This window comes from Pipra filicauda, unplaced genomic scaffold (assembly GCF_003945595.2).
Source record: "Pipra filicauda isolate LSUMZ 115617 unplaced genomic scaffold, ASM394559v2 scaffold41_size5083284_pilon, whole genome shotgun sequence".
Classification (NCBI taxonomy): Eukaryota; Metazoa; Chordata; class Aves; order Passeriformes; family Pipridae; genus Pipra; species Pipra filicauda.
This window is the reverse complement of record NW_024104554.1, coordinates 866,161-887,107: the sequence shown is the minus strand read 5'-3', so window position 1 is coordinate 887,107 and position 20,947 is coordinate 866,161. Positions and strand designations below refer to the sequence as shown.

The following is a 20,947-nucleotide window of genomic DNA, read 5'->3' as shown; positions in this document are numbered from 1 at the left end:
AATATATTGCTGGAAGAAAAAAGTGAAAAGAATGTGCATCCACACTCTTCAACAATTTTGTCTTCACAACGATGAAATAAATATAAAGTTATATATACACTATGTATATATATATATACATGTATATATACATATATATATGCATATGTACATATATGTATATTGCAACTATGTAAAAGCAAGTTACATAATGGGAATAAATCATACATGTGGAATTAGTGTCAGTAACCCATCACAACCATGAATCATGGGTTTAATTTTTTTTCTTCTGGAAAATACTGGAATAATAATTGCAGCAATAATAACAGAACAATGAATAATAACAATGGATAAGATGTAAACAAATGAAGGGCACAGAATCTGTTTTCTGTTTACAAATCTCAACGAGACAAAAGATAAAGAGGAAAAGCTTTTCTGTACTCTAGTAGCTTGGCTTTTACCCCCCCCAACAGAAAACTAGTGATTTTAAATAATAATTAAATTATTCAGAAGTAGATCTGGAAAATTAAACCTACACACATAGAGAAACATGCCAATTACAGTAATATACCAGATGATAATATTGCTATAAAGCAACCTTATAGGTGACAAGCTGTTTCAGAACAGTAAAAAGCCAGATGCTTAAATCAGTAGCCTCAAATCTAAAGACATGGATTATTGACATTTCCTTTTCAAGACGATATGCATATTTATTTTCCAGGTAGCCCTGTGTCAGGATTTCTAGGAAGATATTTTTCCCTTAACACTATCTGTAGACATGAGTTCATACCTCAATTAATTCTCTGCATCATACAAAATAGCTAAGTAGTGGAGTTCCCCTTAATGTCACATTCCTCTCAGTTGCAGTAAATTTTGAGTGGAGGGGTGAAAGGGAACACTGTGAATGTACATTTAGACAACATAGCTCAAAGAATAGCTGCATAGAGGTAGACATACAGGTGTTTTTTTTTCACAGAAGATTGTCTATGTGCTTATACAGTGGGTAACTGCAGAAAAGCCTTAATGTAGCATATGTGCTGATCGAGTCACTAGCTCAGTAAAAACCATGGGATAGTTCTCCCAAATGCAACTACTGTGTCTATAAAGCCGGGAAACAGTACTCTTGTGTGAAAAGAGATTGAAGTGTCTCTTCAATGTAATCTGCAGTTACCAACTACTGACACATTTGTCAGAGAAATCATTGTTACTTGAGTGCTTTGAGGAAGGTCCTACAGGAAATGAAATTTCTTTATGGATGACCCTGCTACCATTCTTTTAAACAATTCAAGAACAAGAAATTCTCTGTGAGGAGACTGGCAGTCCCAGTGTTTCTACAGTTCATATAAAGTGGTGGAGGGAAGGGATCTTCCTCAGAAGTCACATCATGTCAATGCAAAAAGAGAATTCACCAGACAGGTAAAGGGATTTGCTCCCATAGGAGAAGCAAAGGTTTAGGGAAGAAAAGAAAGAAACAGTTTAATATTCTGAGATGGGGGAAATTTGACACCACTGAGTAATGATCATATCTATTCTTTAAACAATGCAAAGGGAGTCAGTCTTAAGGGCCTGGATCTTCTCTGCATTTTTCATCAAATAGCAGCAAGCAAGTGGCTGTAGGTACAAATTGCTTTTGTGCAAGATCTCTCTCACAAGGGAGAGATCTGATTGGAGGACACATTTAGCAGTGGAGTGGCTACTCAAAGGGAAACTAGGTAGAGTCTTCAAAATTCTGGGATGAGGTGAAATAATACCGCATAACAACTTGAAGTACATAGCTGATATACACAAAATTATTCTAATTGAAAAGACAAGAGAGTGAAACACTGACACAGGGAAATAAGATTTACAAGGCCACCTGTTTATGAATATGAATCTGATTTTGCAAGTAGACTTGGCAGTGTCTTTTTGTTGTGACAAGGAGTGTCCTTACTGCAGAAGAGGCAATCAGATAAAGACCTTCCAGGCAATCAGATAAAGATCTTTGAAGTCCAGGGAAAGACCATCTACCTTCACAGCATGGAGATAGGTCACTGAAAGTTATGACAGTGTTGTTCATATGGGACTCAAAGTCTTAAAACAACAATGCCAGCATCACAATATTAGGATAACCAGGTGTCCCAAGCTCTGCTTTTCCTGTACCTGCAAAATAGCTCTTCAAAGAAGAAGAAATGGTGAAAAGGCACAAATAGTTCTCTAACCAGGAAAACTGCAAAGCATGTTGGAGATAACACTAGAGGAAGGACTTGAAATTATTTACTTGGATAGAGAAGGGCAATACCTTTGGAAACCCTGTTGATTTGTTGTGTTTTCATCAGCAGATGAAACTGAATACAACTTCTCTGATACAAATCAGCATGTGTTTGTGTAGTTTACAAATTAAATGCAATTAAATTTAAAGGGCTTTCATCCTGAATCTGATTAAAAGAATCATGAAAGAATATCTTACCATGTGTCATAGAAGGATTGAAAAATTCTTGTTGATATATAAAGGTCGGCGTGTATACATTATGTATATGAATTTGGTCAGTGTAGAAATGATAATGAGGAAGAAATAATCAAGAGGCTATTGAACCCAGTAATATGCTTATGTATTTGTGACACTGAGTTGAGACTAGATTTAACTTTTGAATGTACACTCCAAAGCCAGCAGATTTCAGGACAAGTAGTTTCTTTTCACTCTTCTGTGAAAGAAGTAGTCTTTGTGTGAACTCCTTTTCAGGGTAAGAGGATATCTTCACCCTTAATGTCTTAGGTGCCATGGCAACAAGAAAAGAGACCTCTGTAAAACCTTCTTAGTGTTAAGAAAAAAAATCACTTATTTAAGCAGCTTGAATGGTATTGAGTGTCCCTTTTCCCCTCAGTTTCACTTAGCTGCTTAGCAAAATTTCTTTCCTTGTATTTGTTTTAGTTGCATTATGGGTATCTTTAGTTTGCTACACAATCAGAGACCAAATTTTCTTCATAGGTTGACTTAAAAGAGTTGTTTAGATTATCTTGTTTTAGAGAAGTGCCAGTCATCTATGCATATTTTAGAAAAGGTTTTACTAATCGTTTAGAAAGAGGGGTCTTTTACATGGATTTAGTGACAGAAGTCTCAGGGCCAGTCAATAAATTTATTCAAAACTGAACATAATAAGAAAAAATAAATTCCAAAATAAATTCCATTTCTATATGAATTACAGACTTATCACATATATGCATGATTAGGTATGTATCACTAAATTATGCATGGGAAAATATATAGGCATTTCTGCATCTGGCACAGTAAGCGGTTACATTAGTCCTAAAAATTCACGGCTATTTCAATGGTTGATACTTCATTAAGATAATTATTGATACTTTGGTAATCTTTGCAGCTTTCCAGTGTGTCATTCACATAATGAGGATAACTAAGTGAGCATTTTCAAGACACCAGGAATGTATCATTTATTACTGTAGATAATGTGGGAAAGGCTTTCTAAAAGATAACAACATTTACAAAATAAAACATATATGACTATCATATAAAATTACTCTTTTCTTCAGCACAAGATAACAGCATTTCTGCAGAAGAATACAATTTTATGATATTTATACTAAACTAAATGTGATTGAATGGAACATAGAGAAGATCCCCAGAAGGAGAGAAACACCAAAAAAAAAGCCCAAACAACCCAAACCAGGCAAATATCCCAGGGCTGATATAGCCCTGAATATAGCCTAACACTTAAATCTAGAATTTCCAAACGACTGGCAAATTCCATATGATTTTGATTTCTCTCTCAACTTTAACTTCCTTTCATCACACCTTGAATAACCCCAGTTTTTAAAAACAAAATTTGAGATAATTTACTTTGTTTCATGTATCTTACATGTATATACAATGTAGATGACTTTTTCAGATATAAAAATCTGTCCCTTTAAAACAAACAAAAGAAAAAAGCTGAAGCTGAGTTTCTCCTTTCATGAAATAAAATCTTATTTAAAACAAAAGCCCTCTTAAGAAATCCATTTAGACGTGTATGGAACTATTTGACACTTCAGAAACATTATGTCAATAGTAGCTGATGAGATTCAGTTAACATGATAGTGATAAAACCATTTCATAAATCAAATATAGCAACTGTACAAATTTTATAAAATATAGTCCCAGAGCTCTTCCCAAAAAAGAACAGTAAAAAGATCAAAACAGTTTGATCTTATAGTTACCAATTTTTAAGGACAGCACATTAATTTAAAAACAAATGCAGTTTACAATGCTGTAATGCAATTTATAAACTGTAAAAATTCTAAAAGTTTAGAGTTACAAGAATAAAAACTCAATATGAAAAAAAACCCTTTTAAAACCAGCTGGTGGACTCTAAGGCAGGATATTTTCACCTAAAAATTCTAAACATTGTTTCTCTACCCTGAAAGACAAAGTATGAAATTTATAACTTAACTGTGTCATACAGTTTAATTATTAGTTTTATATTTTATGTCACATGACATTTTGATCTTATTTTCTAGCACAATTATAATTATTCCTTCTCATTTTCTCTAAGTTTTCTAAGTAAAAGACAGAAGCATTACTTATACTTTGCACTGACTTTAAAGTTTTTACAGCTCGGGGATCAATTCTTTCAACCCAAGCTCTTTGTTCTCTGCCCGGTATTCTGACACATGCCATGTGCTATTAACGATTTGATGAATGAAATGAAAGCATGTGACCACCTACCCACACACCTTGGCAGAGGTGCACTCCATACACGCCGACCACCTCCCAGGCAGGTAAGTTTATTAGCACCTTCCAGGCGATATCCAGGGAAACAAGAAAATATCAAGGAATCTCCAACACCAAAATGAAAACCAATTCGCCTACTGAAGGCAGGAACACCAGGATCATCACATGGCTCCAGATCATATTCTGCAGGCAATAAAACATAACGTATAAATAATTTGGACAAGTTGTCCATATGAGAAAACCAAACTTACCATATTAGTTGCACTGTTTTTGTCTGGGACACTTGGAAAACATGTTTCAGAGTTGCATTCTCTACTAAAACTCACTACTGTTTCTATAAGTCTATTCTGACTATATATACGGTAATTATGCATCTATTGTATCCCATCCACACTACATCTATTTTCTTAATTTCAAGGGCTGTAATCAGCTTGGACTGTGAGCAGTTTACTATAATTTTGTTTAATTACTCTTTTTGTATATAATTCTTGTTTCATTTCATCTGAAATCCCAAACAGTTTTAGAAGTGAGACTTACAATTAAAAAAAGCCCAACACCATTATGCAATGAAGAAAATGTAATAAAATATCAAACACATGGTTAGGTGAATGAAAGACATATGACCATATTTTCAAAAAGTGTGCTTTTATAACTACACATCAGGAATAATTCAGGAGTAGTCAGAATAAATTAATGGGAAAAAGTCAGGGCTATTGCAGAGGGACCAAATCAAACTCAGAAAATATCTGAGCCACATTTCCTCATCCCCACAGGGTATGTTGGGGAAGTATCACTCCATGTTTTCCTGGTTTGTAATTTCCTTTTCTTCCCTAGATATCCACTACCAACCATTGTTTGAGACAAGATGTTGAAAGAGATCAACTTAACATGTAACCCAATAAGTCTGATTTTATATTCTTCAGAATATGATCCAAAAGACTCAAGAGATCACTTCTGATAACACATAAGAAAAGCCATTTTCTAAAACATTTACCTTGGACTTCGGTGGAAGGTAGGGTCAAATCCACTTACTTGGAGGAAGAGACTCCATTTAGCCAGGAGAAAAAACTAACCTCTGAGGGAGTGTTTGAACAGCTGACTTACTGAATATTAAGTCAAATATAACTAAATATAACTAAATAAAGAAATCCTTCCCTTTAGTAACTACCTTGCAGGAAAGTCCTGAATATTAGAAGGAATCTATAAACCACACCAGTTTCTGCTGGCAAAAGTTATAAATTTTGGAAACACATGATCTACTACCTTTGTTCAGTACTACAGAGGCTAAGGTAGACATGGAGATATCCTGTGCCACACCCTTAGGCACGTGGGAATTTTTCTGTGTTAGATGACATTCAAAACACATTAAAGTCTTCTCACTAAACACTTCTTACTACAAAGAAGTACATTCTGATTGTGTGAAAATAAGAAAGAAGATTCACTTATTTGTTTCACAAAATTAATGTACCTGATAATATTTATCAAAATATATCTTTAATATAAATGATAGCATATGTTGGCTATCTATGCATGTAACAGTTGTAGGTAGGGTATAAACCTTTGACTGTGTTTGAAAAGTTCTGCGATCTGCATTTTTTGTTACTGTACAATTTTCCTCCTTGCATCCACAATATTTGGTATGTTTTTCTACAAGTTGCCTAGTGATCTACTATTTTGAGTTACTGATAAACAAACTATCAGAGATAAAATTTAGCACTTGTATTTACATTTCAAACTTGTAAAACTGCTGACCTCTGGTTTGGTAAGTCCAATGTATCCAGATTGAATGTATTTCAGCATTTGACAGGAGTTAATCCAACATTATTGCTTTAATCAGTGAGGTAGAGTTTTTTTCCTTTTTTTAAATAAGCAAGTTAAATAAGATATATTATTCATACATAGAGTGCTCATCTGTAAACATTGCCAGATTTCAACAAAATTTATTGGTTTTTAAGGAATTGGATATGAGTTTCTTTTTTACTTCTTCCACAGAATACCTATGTGCATGTGCATCTCAACAAGTACCTGATTCATTCATATGCAAATCTGTAAATATTCTACTTTCCAGTAATAGAGATAGGCAAAGAAAATTATCAAGAAATGTATTTTAGATGTCATCTAGTTTTAGAAGACTGTAATTAAGAAGCAGTAACTAAATGTTTCAAGTATTTTAAAGAGGTAATTTGTAAAAATACATCAACATATAATAAATATTTTATTTCATTTTATCTTTATAAACATTTGCTATTCCAAAATCAGTCTTCAATTTAGACTCCTTTGTGAATCTGAGTTGGCTCACCACTACTTTTTAAAAGTTTCTATACTTCCTTTTGTAAGACAGTACCAGTTAGTAACTTTCTTGTGAAGCGGTACCTTCTACCTCTGTAATTTTTTCCTCTTAATTTTCCTCCAAACTTCTTTTTTGCACATTTGATGGTTCTCTAAGAACAGGAAAGAGTTCTTAAACAGTCACTTCACCTACATCCTTCTCAATCTCTTGGCCACTTCCATAAACCTTAGCCAGTTTTCTATGATAGACACTATACAGTTTTGATTAACTTTTTTTTTTACTGGTGGTTCATCGTGTTTTTGTTATCTACACGTAAAACAATTCTCTGGAAAAATTTCAGAATACTTAGAAGAATGGAATTCATTACCTGAAAATGTTATGTTGAAACCTTCATAAGAAATTGAAAAATCAGATATAAATCGAAGCTGAGCAGTAAAATTTCCAAAGAGACCAGCTTTAATTGTAGGGGGTAAGACTGAGCCAGTTAACCTGGCTACTGGTTCTGTGAAGCTGCCATCTTCAGTGATGAGCAAATAGTCATGAGAGCTCTCAAGGTGAAAAGTATGAAAAACCAGCTGTACACCTTTAAAAATATCAGAAAGGGGAGGAAAAAAAAGTACTTAGTAGGAAGTTTTTTATTCATATATAGGTGACACAGAAAGTAATTCTTACATTATATGGAAACTGCTTAAGAAAAAGTTTTGCATGGATTCAAAACTTGAAATTCTGAAAATAAAGCTTGCAGAAAGCACTTGTGCTCAGACAATCAATATGTGCAGAGTGGATACTTGTTTAGCTCACTTTAAATCAATAGTTCCCATAACAGAATTCATGGCATTCAGTGTAAATTGTATACAGCAGTATGAAAATCCAAATTTGTATTGTTTAGGTTTTTTTCATTTCTTATTAGACTATGGTTTTATTCAAGGTCCTGTATCTCTCTTTTATTAATAATCTCTGCCATGACCTCAAAATTAAACTAGGAGACATACTTTAATACTTGGCTAAAATTTTGTATTTATATTTTATTTTTGCATTTTCTCCAACACGAATCTCTTTTTTGATTCTAAACTTCAGGGAAGTGCCCATAAACAAGGACAAAGTGTATACAAGTTTTATGTACAGTCTTACATATATACAGTTTCATATTTTCTGGGACTGGTCCTTTACTGAAGTCATTACTGTTCTTTCATTTGCCAACCTCCAGCTCAGCAATTAGTTAAATTTTGACTTACAGTTTGGTTTTCAAATAGAATAGATTTCAAATACAATAAATTTTAAAATACGATAAATACAATTATTGTGGGGAACAACATTCTTCTTAGAAAGTCTTCTCATATATATTTCAGATTTAAAATGTCATATGAGTTCTAAACAAAAAATCCAGTCTGTAAGAAGATTTTAAACAGTAGAAACTTCCAATACACTTCTCAGAAAATTTTTATTATGTTTTGATTTAATGGTATGTAAGACAGTTTTAGTAGTTTATGGGCTTTTTTCCTTAGGTTATTGTACACATTTCCTTAATGGATAAGCTGACAAGATTAGCTATGCATTCAAATATTACTCTACTGTACATATAACATAAAAATATCTAATTTTTGGCCCTAATAATTTAAGTCTGAATACACAGATCAAATCTGTTTCTTCATGCTTAGCAATGGTGAAGAGCTATGAACAAGGTCCTAACATCTTTGACTGAAAAAATTTAGTGCTATTTAACAAATAGCTATTATTTTCACATATTTTACTTCTTCTATTCTTTTCCATTTTTCTGAGACAAAAACGCATTTCCTCTAGTAACTGTTATAAGAATGTTGCTTTTGAAAAATAAACACAATCTGGAAATACCATATTTGAAGATATTTATTTTGAGAAATTAAATTTCGTCCTCAAAGGAATGACAAAAAGTACTGGTTTAAATCAGACATTTTTTTGTCTATGTGTGTCTGCATTTCTTAATATATAGACATTTAATATGCATATGTGCTTCATATTAGATGCTTACCCTTGCCATGAGACACTTCAATAGTCCAAGTGCAGTTTAAAGAGTTTGGGTAAAAATCAGGAAAACCTGGGGAAAGAACAGTTCCACTCTTCCCATGAATATATCCACCACACAGAGCTTAAGAAGAGGGGGGAAAAAAAGGGGAGGAAGTAAAAGAAGTCATACAGAAATCCTGTTTTTCAATAAATAAATAGTTCATTTTTGAACTACCCTTAAAATTAGAAATAGGGATAAGTATTAAAATAAGAAGTTAATTAATCCAAAGTCATAACATTCATTTTTGACAACAATTTATTTATTCCTACATTAGTCCTTGAGAGTGAGTTTATTTTTCATCTACAGACTCTCTTGTTGGTTAGCAAAATACAAAAATAAGTACAAATTTATTCAAGAATATTGCAAGTATGAATTCCTATTGCAGTAGTATGCATGAAGCAAGATTCTTTTTTTTTGTGAAGTAACTCAAAAATAAATATCTTGCTGCTATTTTTCTTGCACTAAAGGTTTGGAAAGGTATAAATGTAACTGCATTTTTAAACAAAGAAAATGCTTAAGTGAAAAGGTGTATGTTTTTCAAATAAAAGTTTGTCTCTGACATATACTGAGATGTTCAAGAAAAAAAAAGTCCATTTTCCTCTCTTTCAAAGATTCAGATTGTTCCATTATAAGTAATTCATTTGGAACTGAATATTTTGGAAGACACAAGAACTAGAAAACATTTTATGCATACCAGAATTTCCTTAACTATGCTGCTCAAATTTGCATGGCAAATTAATTAAAGTTTAAGATTTGCATGCTGAATTGCGCACAGACCTTATAAATACAGCATGACTGTGCTTTTCACTCATCTGTTGCTGTCTGGTTTTATGCTGTTGTTTTTTTAAAATTTTAATGTACTAAATATTTAAATAAAACAACAAAGCATTAAGATGCTTTTTAGTCTTGTTCCTCATAAAGTGATACACTTTGCCATAAACTAGATGGCAAATATACATGACAAAATGTTCGATAAACTTGCAATACCTGCATGTAAAGTATATTTTAGATAGATAGATAGATAAATATTAGATATACATGTTATATATAGATATTAGGTATGGATATTAGATACACATAGATATAACATGTTGGCATTATAATGTTTTTGTTAAAGTTTTTAATGTTTTGAATTTATGTATTATATATATATGTATATATATATATATATATAAAAATAAGTAGAAGGAAAGGAAATGTTTCTAGCCTGGTTTTATCTGCATATATGCATTTCTGCACATAAATATAAATGAGAATATGTTTGGCTAAACCCACAGTAAATATATGGTTGATAATATTACTTAATAATAAATAACATAATTACGGCTATCAGGTTCATAGTCCCATAAATGAACAATAGTACATTCATTAAAAATCCATCTTATTCTGTAAACATCACAGAAGGAAGAAAAATATTTAACTGTGCAGTCCTTAAAGCAGATATTAAATATTTCAAAATAATTTCCATATTTTTAAGATTAAATTAAGAACATGTAATTTATCCATTTTAATTTAGCTCTCCATCAAAAATAATATTCATGCTCTAACTTCACATTAAGACATTTTGAGAATGACACATCACTTAGAGGGAACTTTAGCCACCATGTCTCTGCATGCAGTTCTATTTCTTCTTTGTTGGCATGAAACAAAGCAACGTGTTTTTCCCAAAGGCATCTACTTTGCTGATTTAGTTTGTGAAGTTGAAATTTTAAGAACATCAGTAGTCTGCAAATGGCTGCAAAATACTCAATTCAACCTCAGTTAAATCTGTCACATGCCAAAAATTTGGATCACAACTTTTTGAGGTTCAAAGAGCAAACTAATAGGATGATTACCTAATAGAACACAAGTTTTATTTTATCTTTTTAGACTAGTTAAATTTAGACTAGTTGAATATGTGAGGAAAAAAGAAGAGACTGTGTATAATCCTTATATGTTGCTTGCCTAGAGGACATATTCCAGAAAGGTTTGAAAATTTCTCTTATACATTCACACAGGAAGTGGGTGAAGGACCTGGGAAATAAGGACTCTTTTTCAATGACTAAAAATTAACTAGAGCTTCCTGTAGTTCAACATTCATGAGCAAACAAAAGAGATAAATATTGGTGTTTTAACTCAAAAATACATCCACACATTTTAGTACAAAGTAAATAGATAAAGAATAAGATATTAGTCAAAGTTAAGATTCCTACAATAGTGTTCTTCAATCCAGCGCACCAAAGCAAACAAGTCCATAAAAACAAATTCAAAAAATGATTTTTTTCTGCACTTTTAAAGGAGAAATAAATTATAATGATTACAAGGTGAGCGAGTTTGAATGCTAGATTAGGTAACTATTATAATAATCTTATATGTTTTGTGCATGGGGCCATAAGCCTGTAGTGAGAATTAGAAACCAGAGAAGATTAGTGCTCAGATTTAACAAAACGGTTTAAAACAGAGTGAGAAACTAAAATACTTTGTTAATCTAGCTCTAAGTTTGTCCTCTGACGTTCCACTGTAATACAAGAAAATCTTGGACCTGAAAAGGGAGTTAGAAATTCATTGATGTAAGTAATTCACTAAAGCAAGAGCCTTTGTTGGCTGTTGTTCCGTGTTTTCTATAACAGGGATTTTATAGCAAAAGTACAAACATTCCATACAAAAAATAAGTTGATTCAGTGGTTCACAGAAAAAGAATATAGCAAAAAATCCAATTATAAAAAAGAGCAAAGAAATATTTGCTAGGGTAGTTGTGCAGGTCTTGGCTGGTTAATTTTCTTCAAAGTGGCTGGTATGGGGCTGTGTTTTGCATTTGTGCTGAGAAACCAGTTTATAATATAGGGGTGTTTTTGTTATTGCTGAACAGGGCTTACATAGAGCCAAGGCCTTTTCTGCTTCACATACTGCCACACTGATGAGGAGGCTGAGGTTGCATGGGAGGGTGGGAGGAGATGCAGCTGGGATAGCTGACCCCAACTGATCCAAGGAGTATCCTACACCATATGGCATCATGCTTAGTATATAAAATGGGCTGAAAAATGAAGAAGGGGGAGAAGTTCGAAGTGATGGTGTTTGTCTTCCCAAGTAACTGTTATACATGATGGGGCCTTGTTCTCCTGGAGATAGCTGAACACCTGCCTGCACATGGGAAGTAATGAATTTGTTTCTTGTTTTGCTTTGCTTGGCTGCATGGCTTTGACCTTTTCTATTAAACTGTCTTCATCTCAACACTCATTTTTTCTAACTTCTACCCTTGCAATTCTCTCCCTGATTCTGCTGGTGGAGGAGTGAGTGAGTGGTTGAGCGGGGTTTGGTTGCTGACTGGGCTTAAACCACGACAGTAGTTCAGCATTTTAAAAAATGTTTCATGGAAGCTGTAGACAGTTTGATACTGCATGCCCCCCCAAAACCATTAATAAACTAACTAAAATTTCAAAGCAAAAGTATGTTAAGAAAATTAATTACATAGGCTGATGATCATCTCTTTTAGTATTGAATATCCTAAATTTTGAGCAATCATTTTGGTATTCAGTATTCCAAATTTAAAATATAAATTAAGTTTATTAGCTTTTCTTTGAAATCATTAGTTGTATGGCTCCATTTCGATTCACAGCTGAACAATGGCACCCTGGAAGAATCTCAGTTTTTCTATTTGTTAATACATGCCTGGGTTTTTTCAGTATTTGACTGAAAGTTGATAAAGAGATGTAAAATATGGCTTTTAATAACAGTAAAATAATTTTTTAGAAGTGTGGACCTTGGTGCAATTTAAGGGAGGTGGTAGCAATGACAAGCTTAATTAGTTCTGAAAAATAGGAGATCAACTTTTGTGGACTTAAAAGTTACCATCTGAAAAGCTTGACACTTACCATCACAGCTGGGTAATGCATGATTCCACTGATGGTTTCTTTCACATATGAGTGGTTCTTCATCACTCAGTGTATATCCTGGATCACAGCTAAAAGTTACTGTGGAGCGGATATTAAAGTTGTTACCATGGCGATGGCCATTCACAGGAATCCCCGGGTCAAGGCAGGAATCTGATTCCAGAGTAACACCTGAAACACACAGATTTAATTTGGTTTTTACCCCTTTGTTTTTCAGATAGTATACAGAAAAATATCGCAAACAAAACACAAAATGAGGAAGACAGGAGGAAGAAAGAGCCTTCAAAAGATACTACTTAGCATTGCCTGAGAACTGATGTGGGATATAAAGCACTTTTTCTAGTTGTTGTCATTGACTCAGAGCACAGTTTTCCAATTTTCAGTTTCATAGAATAGAGAAGTCCAAATGAAGTAGAAAAAGATTGGAGCTTTAAAGTATATTTCATCAATCAAAAAAACGTAAAACAAACAGGCACACAAAAAAACAAACACAAAAGGACTGGTCATCTGAAACTATAGAAAGTTATTAAGGCTCAAAATATGAATACAAATTTTGGTAGTATATAAATGATATTTATTTCATTTCATCTATTCAGTTCCTGATACTGCAGGACAATTAAATTTACTTGTCATAGTAATGATTATTTAATATAGCAAAAAAAATGTCAAAAAACTGCAGTTGAAGAACTCATAAACTACTTATTAATTCTTACAGATATGATCCTATGCATCAAAAATAGAAAGACAAATAATATAGCTTACACAATTGTATAACTCTTATCTGACAGAAAGGAGTCTGTGGTAACTATGTCTTACAAGAGAGGTTGAATAGTGTTCGGTAAATAAACCTGGAGCTATACAATGAAGAAGAAAAAAACCTCTGAAATTATCAAATGAAGGCTCATTAACTCATTAACTCATTATCCATTATGCTCAAAGTGATAGCAAACGATTGTGGAATTTAATCATATAATCATGTAATGTATACATATGAGGGAAAGAAATAAAGACTCTCTATTTGGATGATAGGAATTTCTTTTCTTTTCTGTTGCTATGTATGGTGGGTTCACCTTGGTGGGTTGACCTCAGCTGGCTGCCAGTCCCCCACTCACCTGCTCTCTTTTTACTCACTTCAGAAGTACAGGGGGAGAAAACAAGATAGAAAGTAACATGAAGAAGCTCATGGTCTAAGATAATGACAAGGAGATCACTTAATAATTAACATCACAGTCAAAACAGACTCAATTTGAGGAACATAATGTATTGCCAGTTAAAAATAGACTGGGATGGTGAGAAACAAAGACAAAAGCTAAAACACTCCCTCACCCCCTACCCCTGTATCAGGTTTGTATGGCCAAGTGTTAGTAGCCAGGAGTGGCTATAGGAGTGGCTTCTGGGAGAAGCTGCCAGAAGCTTCCCCCATGTCCAACAGAACCAATGCTACCTGGCTCCCAAACGGTCCTGCTGCTGAGACAAAGCTGAGGCCATCAGAGATGGTGGTAGTGCTTCTGGGAAAACATAGTTATGAAGGACAAAAACAATTGCTGCAGAACAACAACTGTAGAGAAGAGTGAGAACATGTGAGAGCAAAACTGAGATACCAAGGTCAGTGAAGAAGGAGAGGGAGGAGGGAGGAGGTGCTCCAGGTGTGGAAGCAGAGATTCCCCTGCAGTCTGTGGTGAAGCCCGTGGTGAGGCAGGTTGTCCCCCTGCAGCCCATAGAGGTCCAGGGTGCATCAGTGTGGTATGTCTCCACACTGAAGCAGGTGGACACCCAGAGGACTGTGACCCTTTGTAAAGCTCACACTGGAGCAGGCTCCAGGCAGGACCTGAGGACATGTGGAGAGAGCAGCTCATGCTGAAGCAGGTTTTCTGGCTGGACTTGTGACCCTACAGGGGACCCATGCTGGAGCAGTCTATTAGTGAAGGACTGGATGTTGTGGAAGGAACCTATGCTGGACCAGTTTGTGAAGAACTGTAGCCTGTGGAAAAGTTCATGGAGGATTGTCTCCTGCGGGAGGAACTCAATGCTGAAGTAGGGGAAGGGTCTGAGGAAAGAAAAGCAGCAAAGAGAATGTGTGATGAACAACTCTCATTCCCCATGGCCCTTCACTTCTCAGAAGTAGGAGGTAGATAAAATTGAAAATGAAGTTGAGCCAGGGAGGAAGGGAGGGGTGGGGGGAAGGTGTTCTTAAGATTTGGGCACCTGGCATCTAGCCAAGGTTACCCCACCACACCCCCCTTCTTCCCAGGCTCAACTTCACTCCTTCATTTACAACTTCTCTACTTCCCCAACCCTCCCTAAGAGGGATAGAGAACGGGGTTTGTGATCAGTCTGTAACAGCTTCTATCTGCTGCTTCTTCCTCTTCACACTTTTCCCTGATCTAAGGGTGGGTCCTTCCCACAGGTTGCAGTCCTGGATAAACCTGCATGCGCTGCAATGTCCTGCAGGGAATATCTACCTGCTCCTGAAATGAGGCCCACTGCAGACTGCAGTGTGGATATCTGCCTCACTGTGGTCTCTTTCATGGGCTGCAGGGGACTATCCGCCTGAAGCACTCTTTTGTCTGACCTTGGTGTTTGTAGGATTGTTTCTCACACTTTCTTTTCCTCACTCCTCACTCACCCATGCAGCCTTTTGTTCTTTCTGAAATGTTTTGTCACAGAGGTACCACCAGCTTGGCTGATGGGCTGTGTACTGAGGTGGGTCCATTGGAGCCAGCTGGAACCAGCTGTGTCCAGCACAGAGCAGCCATAGCCTCTCCTCCAAAAAGGCCACTCCTGCAGCTCCCCTGTAACCAAACCCTTGCCTCCTACACTCATACACTATGTTGTGTTCCTGAAACAATAATGAATGAGGTAGAACCTGTTCAGGCTTGGGAGGGATAAGGGACACTGTTCCTTCTTCTATGAGAAGCTGAGCATGTCCAGAGGAAAACCTTGAAGATACTGACTGTAGTGAGTAAAAAGATTGCAAAATATAATGTATCAACCACCATGAAGCCTGCAGTAAAAGAAAAAAAACCCTAGAAGCTGACTGAAAACAGCAGATAGCAAACACCTAGTCAAGCCTCAGAGACAACAGGAAGACACAGAGGATGCCATGCAGAGTGGTTTTCAACCCAAAAAGCCACTGACTTGTGAAAAAACTTGCCAACAAAGGGACAGGAATCATATGGTGGGGAGAGGGGAAGGGGAAGCATTGTAAACACTTTTTATTCAGGCAATTTTGATCTACTTTATTTAGAAAAAATATTTGTTGAGTCTCTGTTTAAATAATACTGGACTACTGAGTTTAGAATTTCTTGTCAGTTTTTTTACATAAAATTTAGATTTATTCTCAAAGCAGTGGCATCCGTTTCATTTACTTAAGTATTTTCACATTAATTTCAGTATTTTGGCACTATGATTTCATATGGATATTATCACTCATAGATGCTGTAAGAACCTTGAGCAAGATTAGTTCTCCTGAGGTCTTCAAAGATTTTATATGCTTTCTCATAGCTGACCTGAATTTTTAACATGATATTTTAGAGTGTACTTTATGCCAAAGAAGTTCCTTCTGCAAAACCAACTGCTAACAGCACAAAATTCTCTATAGCAGGATGTTACACATTTCCTAGCTTCTTAGCCCCCTAAACACATCCTGGAGGTCCTGGTCCTCTCAGCTGCCTCTGCATCTATAACTATTTTGGTGGCAGCTGTACTCTCAGTACAACTTCTATGCTTCTATGCTGCTCTATTTATCCAAGACTACCACATAGCCTTAGGAACAAAGTAGGAGGAGTTCAAAACTAAGGAAAAAATTGATTTATTAGGGCATAAAGGGAAGGGTTTAGAGTTATAGATATGAGAGTTGGAAGCAGGACTACAAATAAACGTATCATAAATAATGACTCTAGCTTTCACAGCAAAATATTCCCCGTACCCTCCAGCTCTTCTTATACCTCACTTAGAATTCAGATTTGAAAGCTTATGATCTAGTTTTCATGAGGTAACCCTGACATACTTAAATTCTAGATGAATAAGTTTCTTCTAGACTTGACTACATGCTCTTAATGCAAATGTACCATGTTAGCTGACAGAGTGCATTTTTAGATTCCCTTCGCCTGGCTGAAATTGCTTAATATAGTCTCAAAGAACCCTTTTAAGTCTATAATATTCTGCACTGTATGTGCCCTAAATAATTTCATGTGTATGAAATTTTAACTTTGATAGATACAGATTATTTTTTTCAGAGACATCATACTTCATATTTTGAAGTGTTAGTGCAAATGGATGTCCACAGTAATGCTGTTAAATTTCCTTCCTCTTAGGACAGCCTCCCACCTCTGCCTGAACACATCAACTGCTTTAGCATTCTGAGTCACATATAACAGGTAAACTCATCAGTTTCTTTTTGAAATTATAACTCTAGATTACATTCACTGTGCTGTTTCAGATTTTTGCAAGAAGACGGAAAGCTATAACAAATCTATCAACTTCCAAGTTCCTGACTGAAAATGTGGTGCTGCATAAATAAAAAAAACTCAGCTCAGGCAACAGAGTTTCATTCCCAAGGGAAAAGATTCAGTACGTAAGTTTTAGCAACTATGAACATAGCTGAAAACAAATAATTTTTCTTTGCTTCTTTAGATGAAGATTTGATTTGTTTTTTCTTAATAGAAGGTAACGTAAGACGAGCTCAATAATGGACAGTACTGAGAGTCCTGACTACAAAAAGACAATATATATGAGAAATTCTGGCACAACAGTGATAAATTTGGTTGGAAAATGGTTGTAAAGAGTTGATTGAGAGGGAGCACAGGCAGTAGACTGAATTCCAGGACTAGCTGCAATTCTTAGATACTAGAAACATGACACTATTATCATGCCTTCCCTCCTGCCTGCCAAGTCGTACTTTTTCTAGACTAAACAAGTACAAACCTTTCAAAGACTCCTTATGTGTCATAGTTTCCATGTTAACAACCTGCTACTCCTTTTAAACTCTTTTAAACTGGACACGATTCTCCCTGGTCATCAAGTGAAGTGAAATAACTTTTGAACAAGTCCTAGATAAAATAGTCCTCTTAAAAAAAAAAAAAAGTATTTTCAGAAATTCTTTTATTTTAATGGTTAAATACAATGTCCAGAAGATTTGATTTTTTAAATACTACTACATTTTTCTCTAGATTATTTAAGTTCTGTGTAAAACACATATCTTTTTGTATTGTACTTCTATTTTGTATTTGTTCTTGTAATTTCTTCCCCATTTAGGCTTAGCATGTTTCTTTATAGAATTTAATTGCTTTTGTTTCAGACAGTTTCTTCAGTCCATCTAACTTTTTTTGAATTCTAACCTTCTCCTCATAGTGCTTGCTGTAATTGTAAGTAGGAATCATTCTCAGAAATTGTAATTGTTCTTCTTATATTATCAAAATTGTTAATAAAATACAAGAGAATTATGGAACTAAGGCAGATCACAGTAGAATCCTTACAAATTTGAGTTAGTGAACTACTAATAAATGTTGGCTACTCTTTTACGTAAAAGTTTTCAAAATTTTTCACAGCATCACAGAAGCAAATAACAATTCAGGGTGGAAGGAACTGTTGGAGGTCATCTAGTCCAACTCCTCTGATCAAGCAAGGTCACCCAAAGCTGGTTGCCTGCGTGGATCCATGTCTGGATGCATTTTTAGCATCTCAAAGGATCGAGATTCCACAACATCTCTGGGAAACTTTTTCCAGTGATCACTGAAGTGCTTGTACCTATAATAATTTCATATACATTTCTATGCTTTCTCTGGAAAACTTCTAAAAGCCTTTTAAATGTCAGCACAGAGCTGTTTCCTTTCCTTTCCATTCCCCAAACTACAAAACTAGTTAACCTGTCAAGAAAGAAATTAAGCTTGGTTGACATAATCTGTTTTTATCAAATACAAATAATTTGTTCCTTATCATTTTGTTTATCAGCTTAAAACTAGTATCTTTCAAGACTGATGATAAAACTAATGTCCTTGATCCTTCTGGTCCTCATATTTTCTTTTTTGTTTTTCTCTCTGTCCTTGCTTGTGAATATTTTTTTAAACTTCCTTATAGTTTTGAATTTTCAGACATAATTTTCAGTGGAGTGGTGCTTCTGCTTTGCCTCTGCATATGCCACAGGAAATTTCAACAGTTCCTGATGAATAAAATATATTCCATTATTTCAATATTGTGCAGTATCCTCTCTCTATATGCTGTACTCTTACCATGTAAATGTTTACTTAACTGTGTAAAGTATGTGGTAAAAGCTAAGCTTTTCCACAAAAGTTACAAAGCAGGAACAAAACGTTTAGTCTTCCCTGTGACAGCTGATGTTTGGTCAAATTTTTATAAAGTAGTTATTATTATTTTTTCTCTTATGTGAATATATTTACAGATATTTTTGTTATTGTCTTTCTGTCTCTTGTTCTTGGAACTAAATATGTATCTTAGATTTTTTTTTTTTGTTTTATCCTAAGAGGTCTGTGTTATTCTTTGATGACCATCTACAGCTATGTTTTAATATATCCAATATTTACATTATTAACTTTTGGGTTACATCATTAAAAGAGATTTTTAAATAGTTACAGAAATCTTTTTCAAAACAACAAAACCAACCAACCAACCCAACCCAAACCAACCCAAACCAAACCAAACCAAACAAACAAAACAAAACAAAACAAAACAAAACAAAACAAAAATCCTCCAAAAAACCTCCACAAAAACCAAATAACAGTTTTCTGTTGGGCTTTAACACAATTTATTTGATAAAGGACTTTCAGAGTTCACTCACAAGGGTATAAGGACATTCACTTACCAATTTGTCAAATTTGGTGAAGTTTAGATTTTTGAAAATCATTGACTTAATCACAACTCTGTTGCTTCATTCTTTCATTTCTTAACAATCATAAACCATATTATTTCATGGTCACTTTCACAAAAACTGCCTTTCTTATTCAGGCTCTGCACTGATTCTTAGTCAGGGTAAAATGGACTGCCGATATAAAAAATTTTTCCTGAATATTCAAAATCTTTTTCCGTTGACCGCATCCTGCAACCAAAAATTCTGTAAACCTTTGCCTCATATCCAGACTATTAAAAGAATTATGTTTACCTTAAATGAAAAAGTGTAAGGAAGTATTTAGTTTCTATGTTATCATTGCTAAACTGATTGTGAGCTGCCTGAATAATCTCAACACTTTGTCAAGTCCTTGAAGATTGCATATTTGTGAGCCCAAAAAGTTCTTTCCTGAAACCAATCTAAACAAATACCTAATTTTATACACTTTGAATAAAAGATTACCTTTTTTTTTTATTACGGATAACATTTCATTTGAGAAACATCACAACACTAATTTTCTAGATTTTTTCAATAGCCTCAATAAGGAAAATTTTTACAAAGATTGGTGATCCTTGATGTCAAATCAATTTCCCTGACTATTTTTAACAGAAAAAAAAGGTATCTATCTGATGAGGGGCTTAAAATAAAACACAAAACTAAATATTTAAGGACTGTCTTATAAAACATAACATAAACATTTGGATCCAATAAAAAGAGGGAAAATCGGCATCTGAAGTTAAACTCATGCAGAAACCTATCTACTGTTCCTTGTCTTTACATGATTTAGTGCCCTTGCAGTTTATCATACTATTATCTATTCAGTCATTACCAACATGTTGTAGACAAAATTAAAAGAAGCTATGCAGAATTTCCAAGTTTTGATGTGGCTATAAAATACAAGCTTGGTCACTCATTCCAGATTCAATACTAGAACAAATTTACTGCAATCGGATTGTTTTTAAATAAGAACAACTGATAAAAATGATGTCATTTGTTTGGCACAACTGCAGTAAACACATAAGCTCTCTTTAGTGAATGATTAAGTAAACAGCTGTACTACCATATGAAGATCAGTGTTACTTCAGACCATTTAATATACATCATTTGATGCATTTAATTTAAAAGAAAATGCTCTTATGATGATTCTGTAGTTTACAAGGAGATATTATTATTAATTTATTTGCATTTTGGAACCATCATAAAAAGGTCCAAATCTGTT

General features: G+C 34.4%; 1 protein-coding gene across 3 annotated transcripts in view; it reads right to left on the bottom strand.

Moving 5' to 3' along the window:
* The window catches only part of CSMD1 (CUB and Sushi multiple domains 1), a 1,092,404-nt gene that overhangs the window by 236,414 nt on the left and 835,043 nt on the right, over positions 1 to 20,947 (bottom strand). For all 3 annotated transcript variants that reach the window (XM_039385566.1, XM_039385564.1, XM_039385565.1), the window contains exons 18-21: positions 12,867 to 13,055; positions 8,980 to 9,096; positions 7,339 to 7,554; positions 4,676 to 4,864 (exon numbers count right to left, since the gene is read on the bottom strand). In XM_039385566.1, the coding sequence (XP_039241500.1) occupies positions 4,676 to 4,864; positions 7,339 to 7,554; positions 8,980 to 9,096; positions 12,867 to 13,055 (711 nt within the window). The remainder of the gene's footprint in view (positions 1 to 4,675; positions 4,865 to 7,338; positions 7,555 to 8,979; positions 9,097 to 12,866; positions 13,056 to 20,947) is intronic.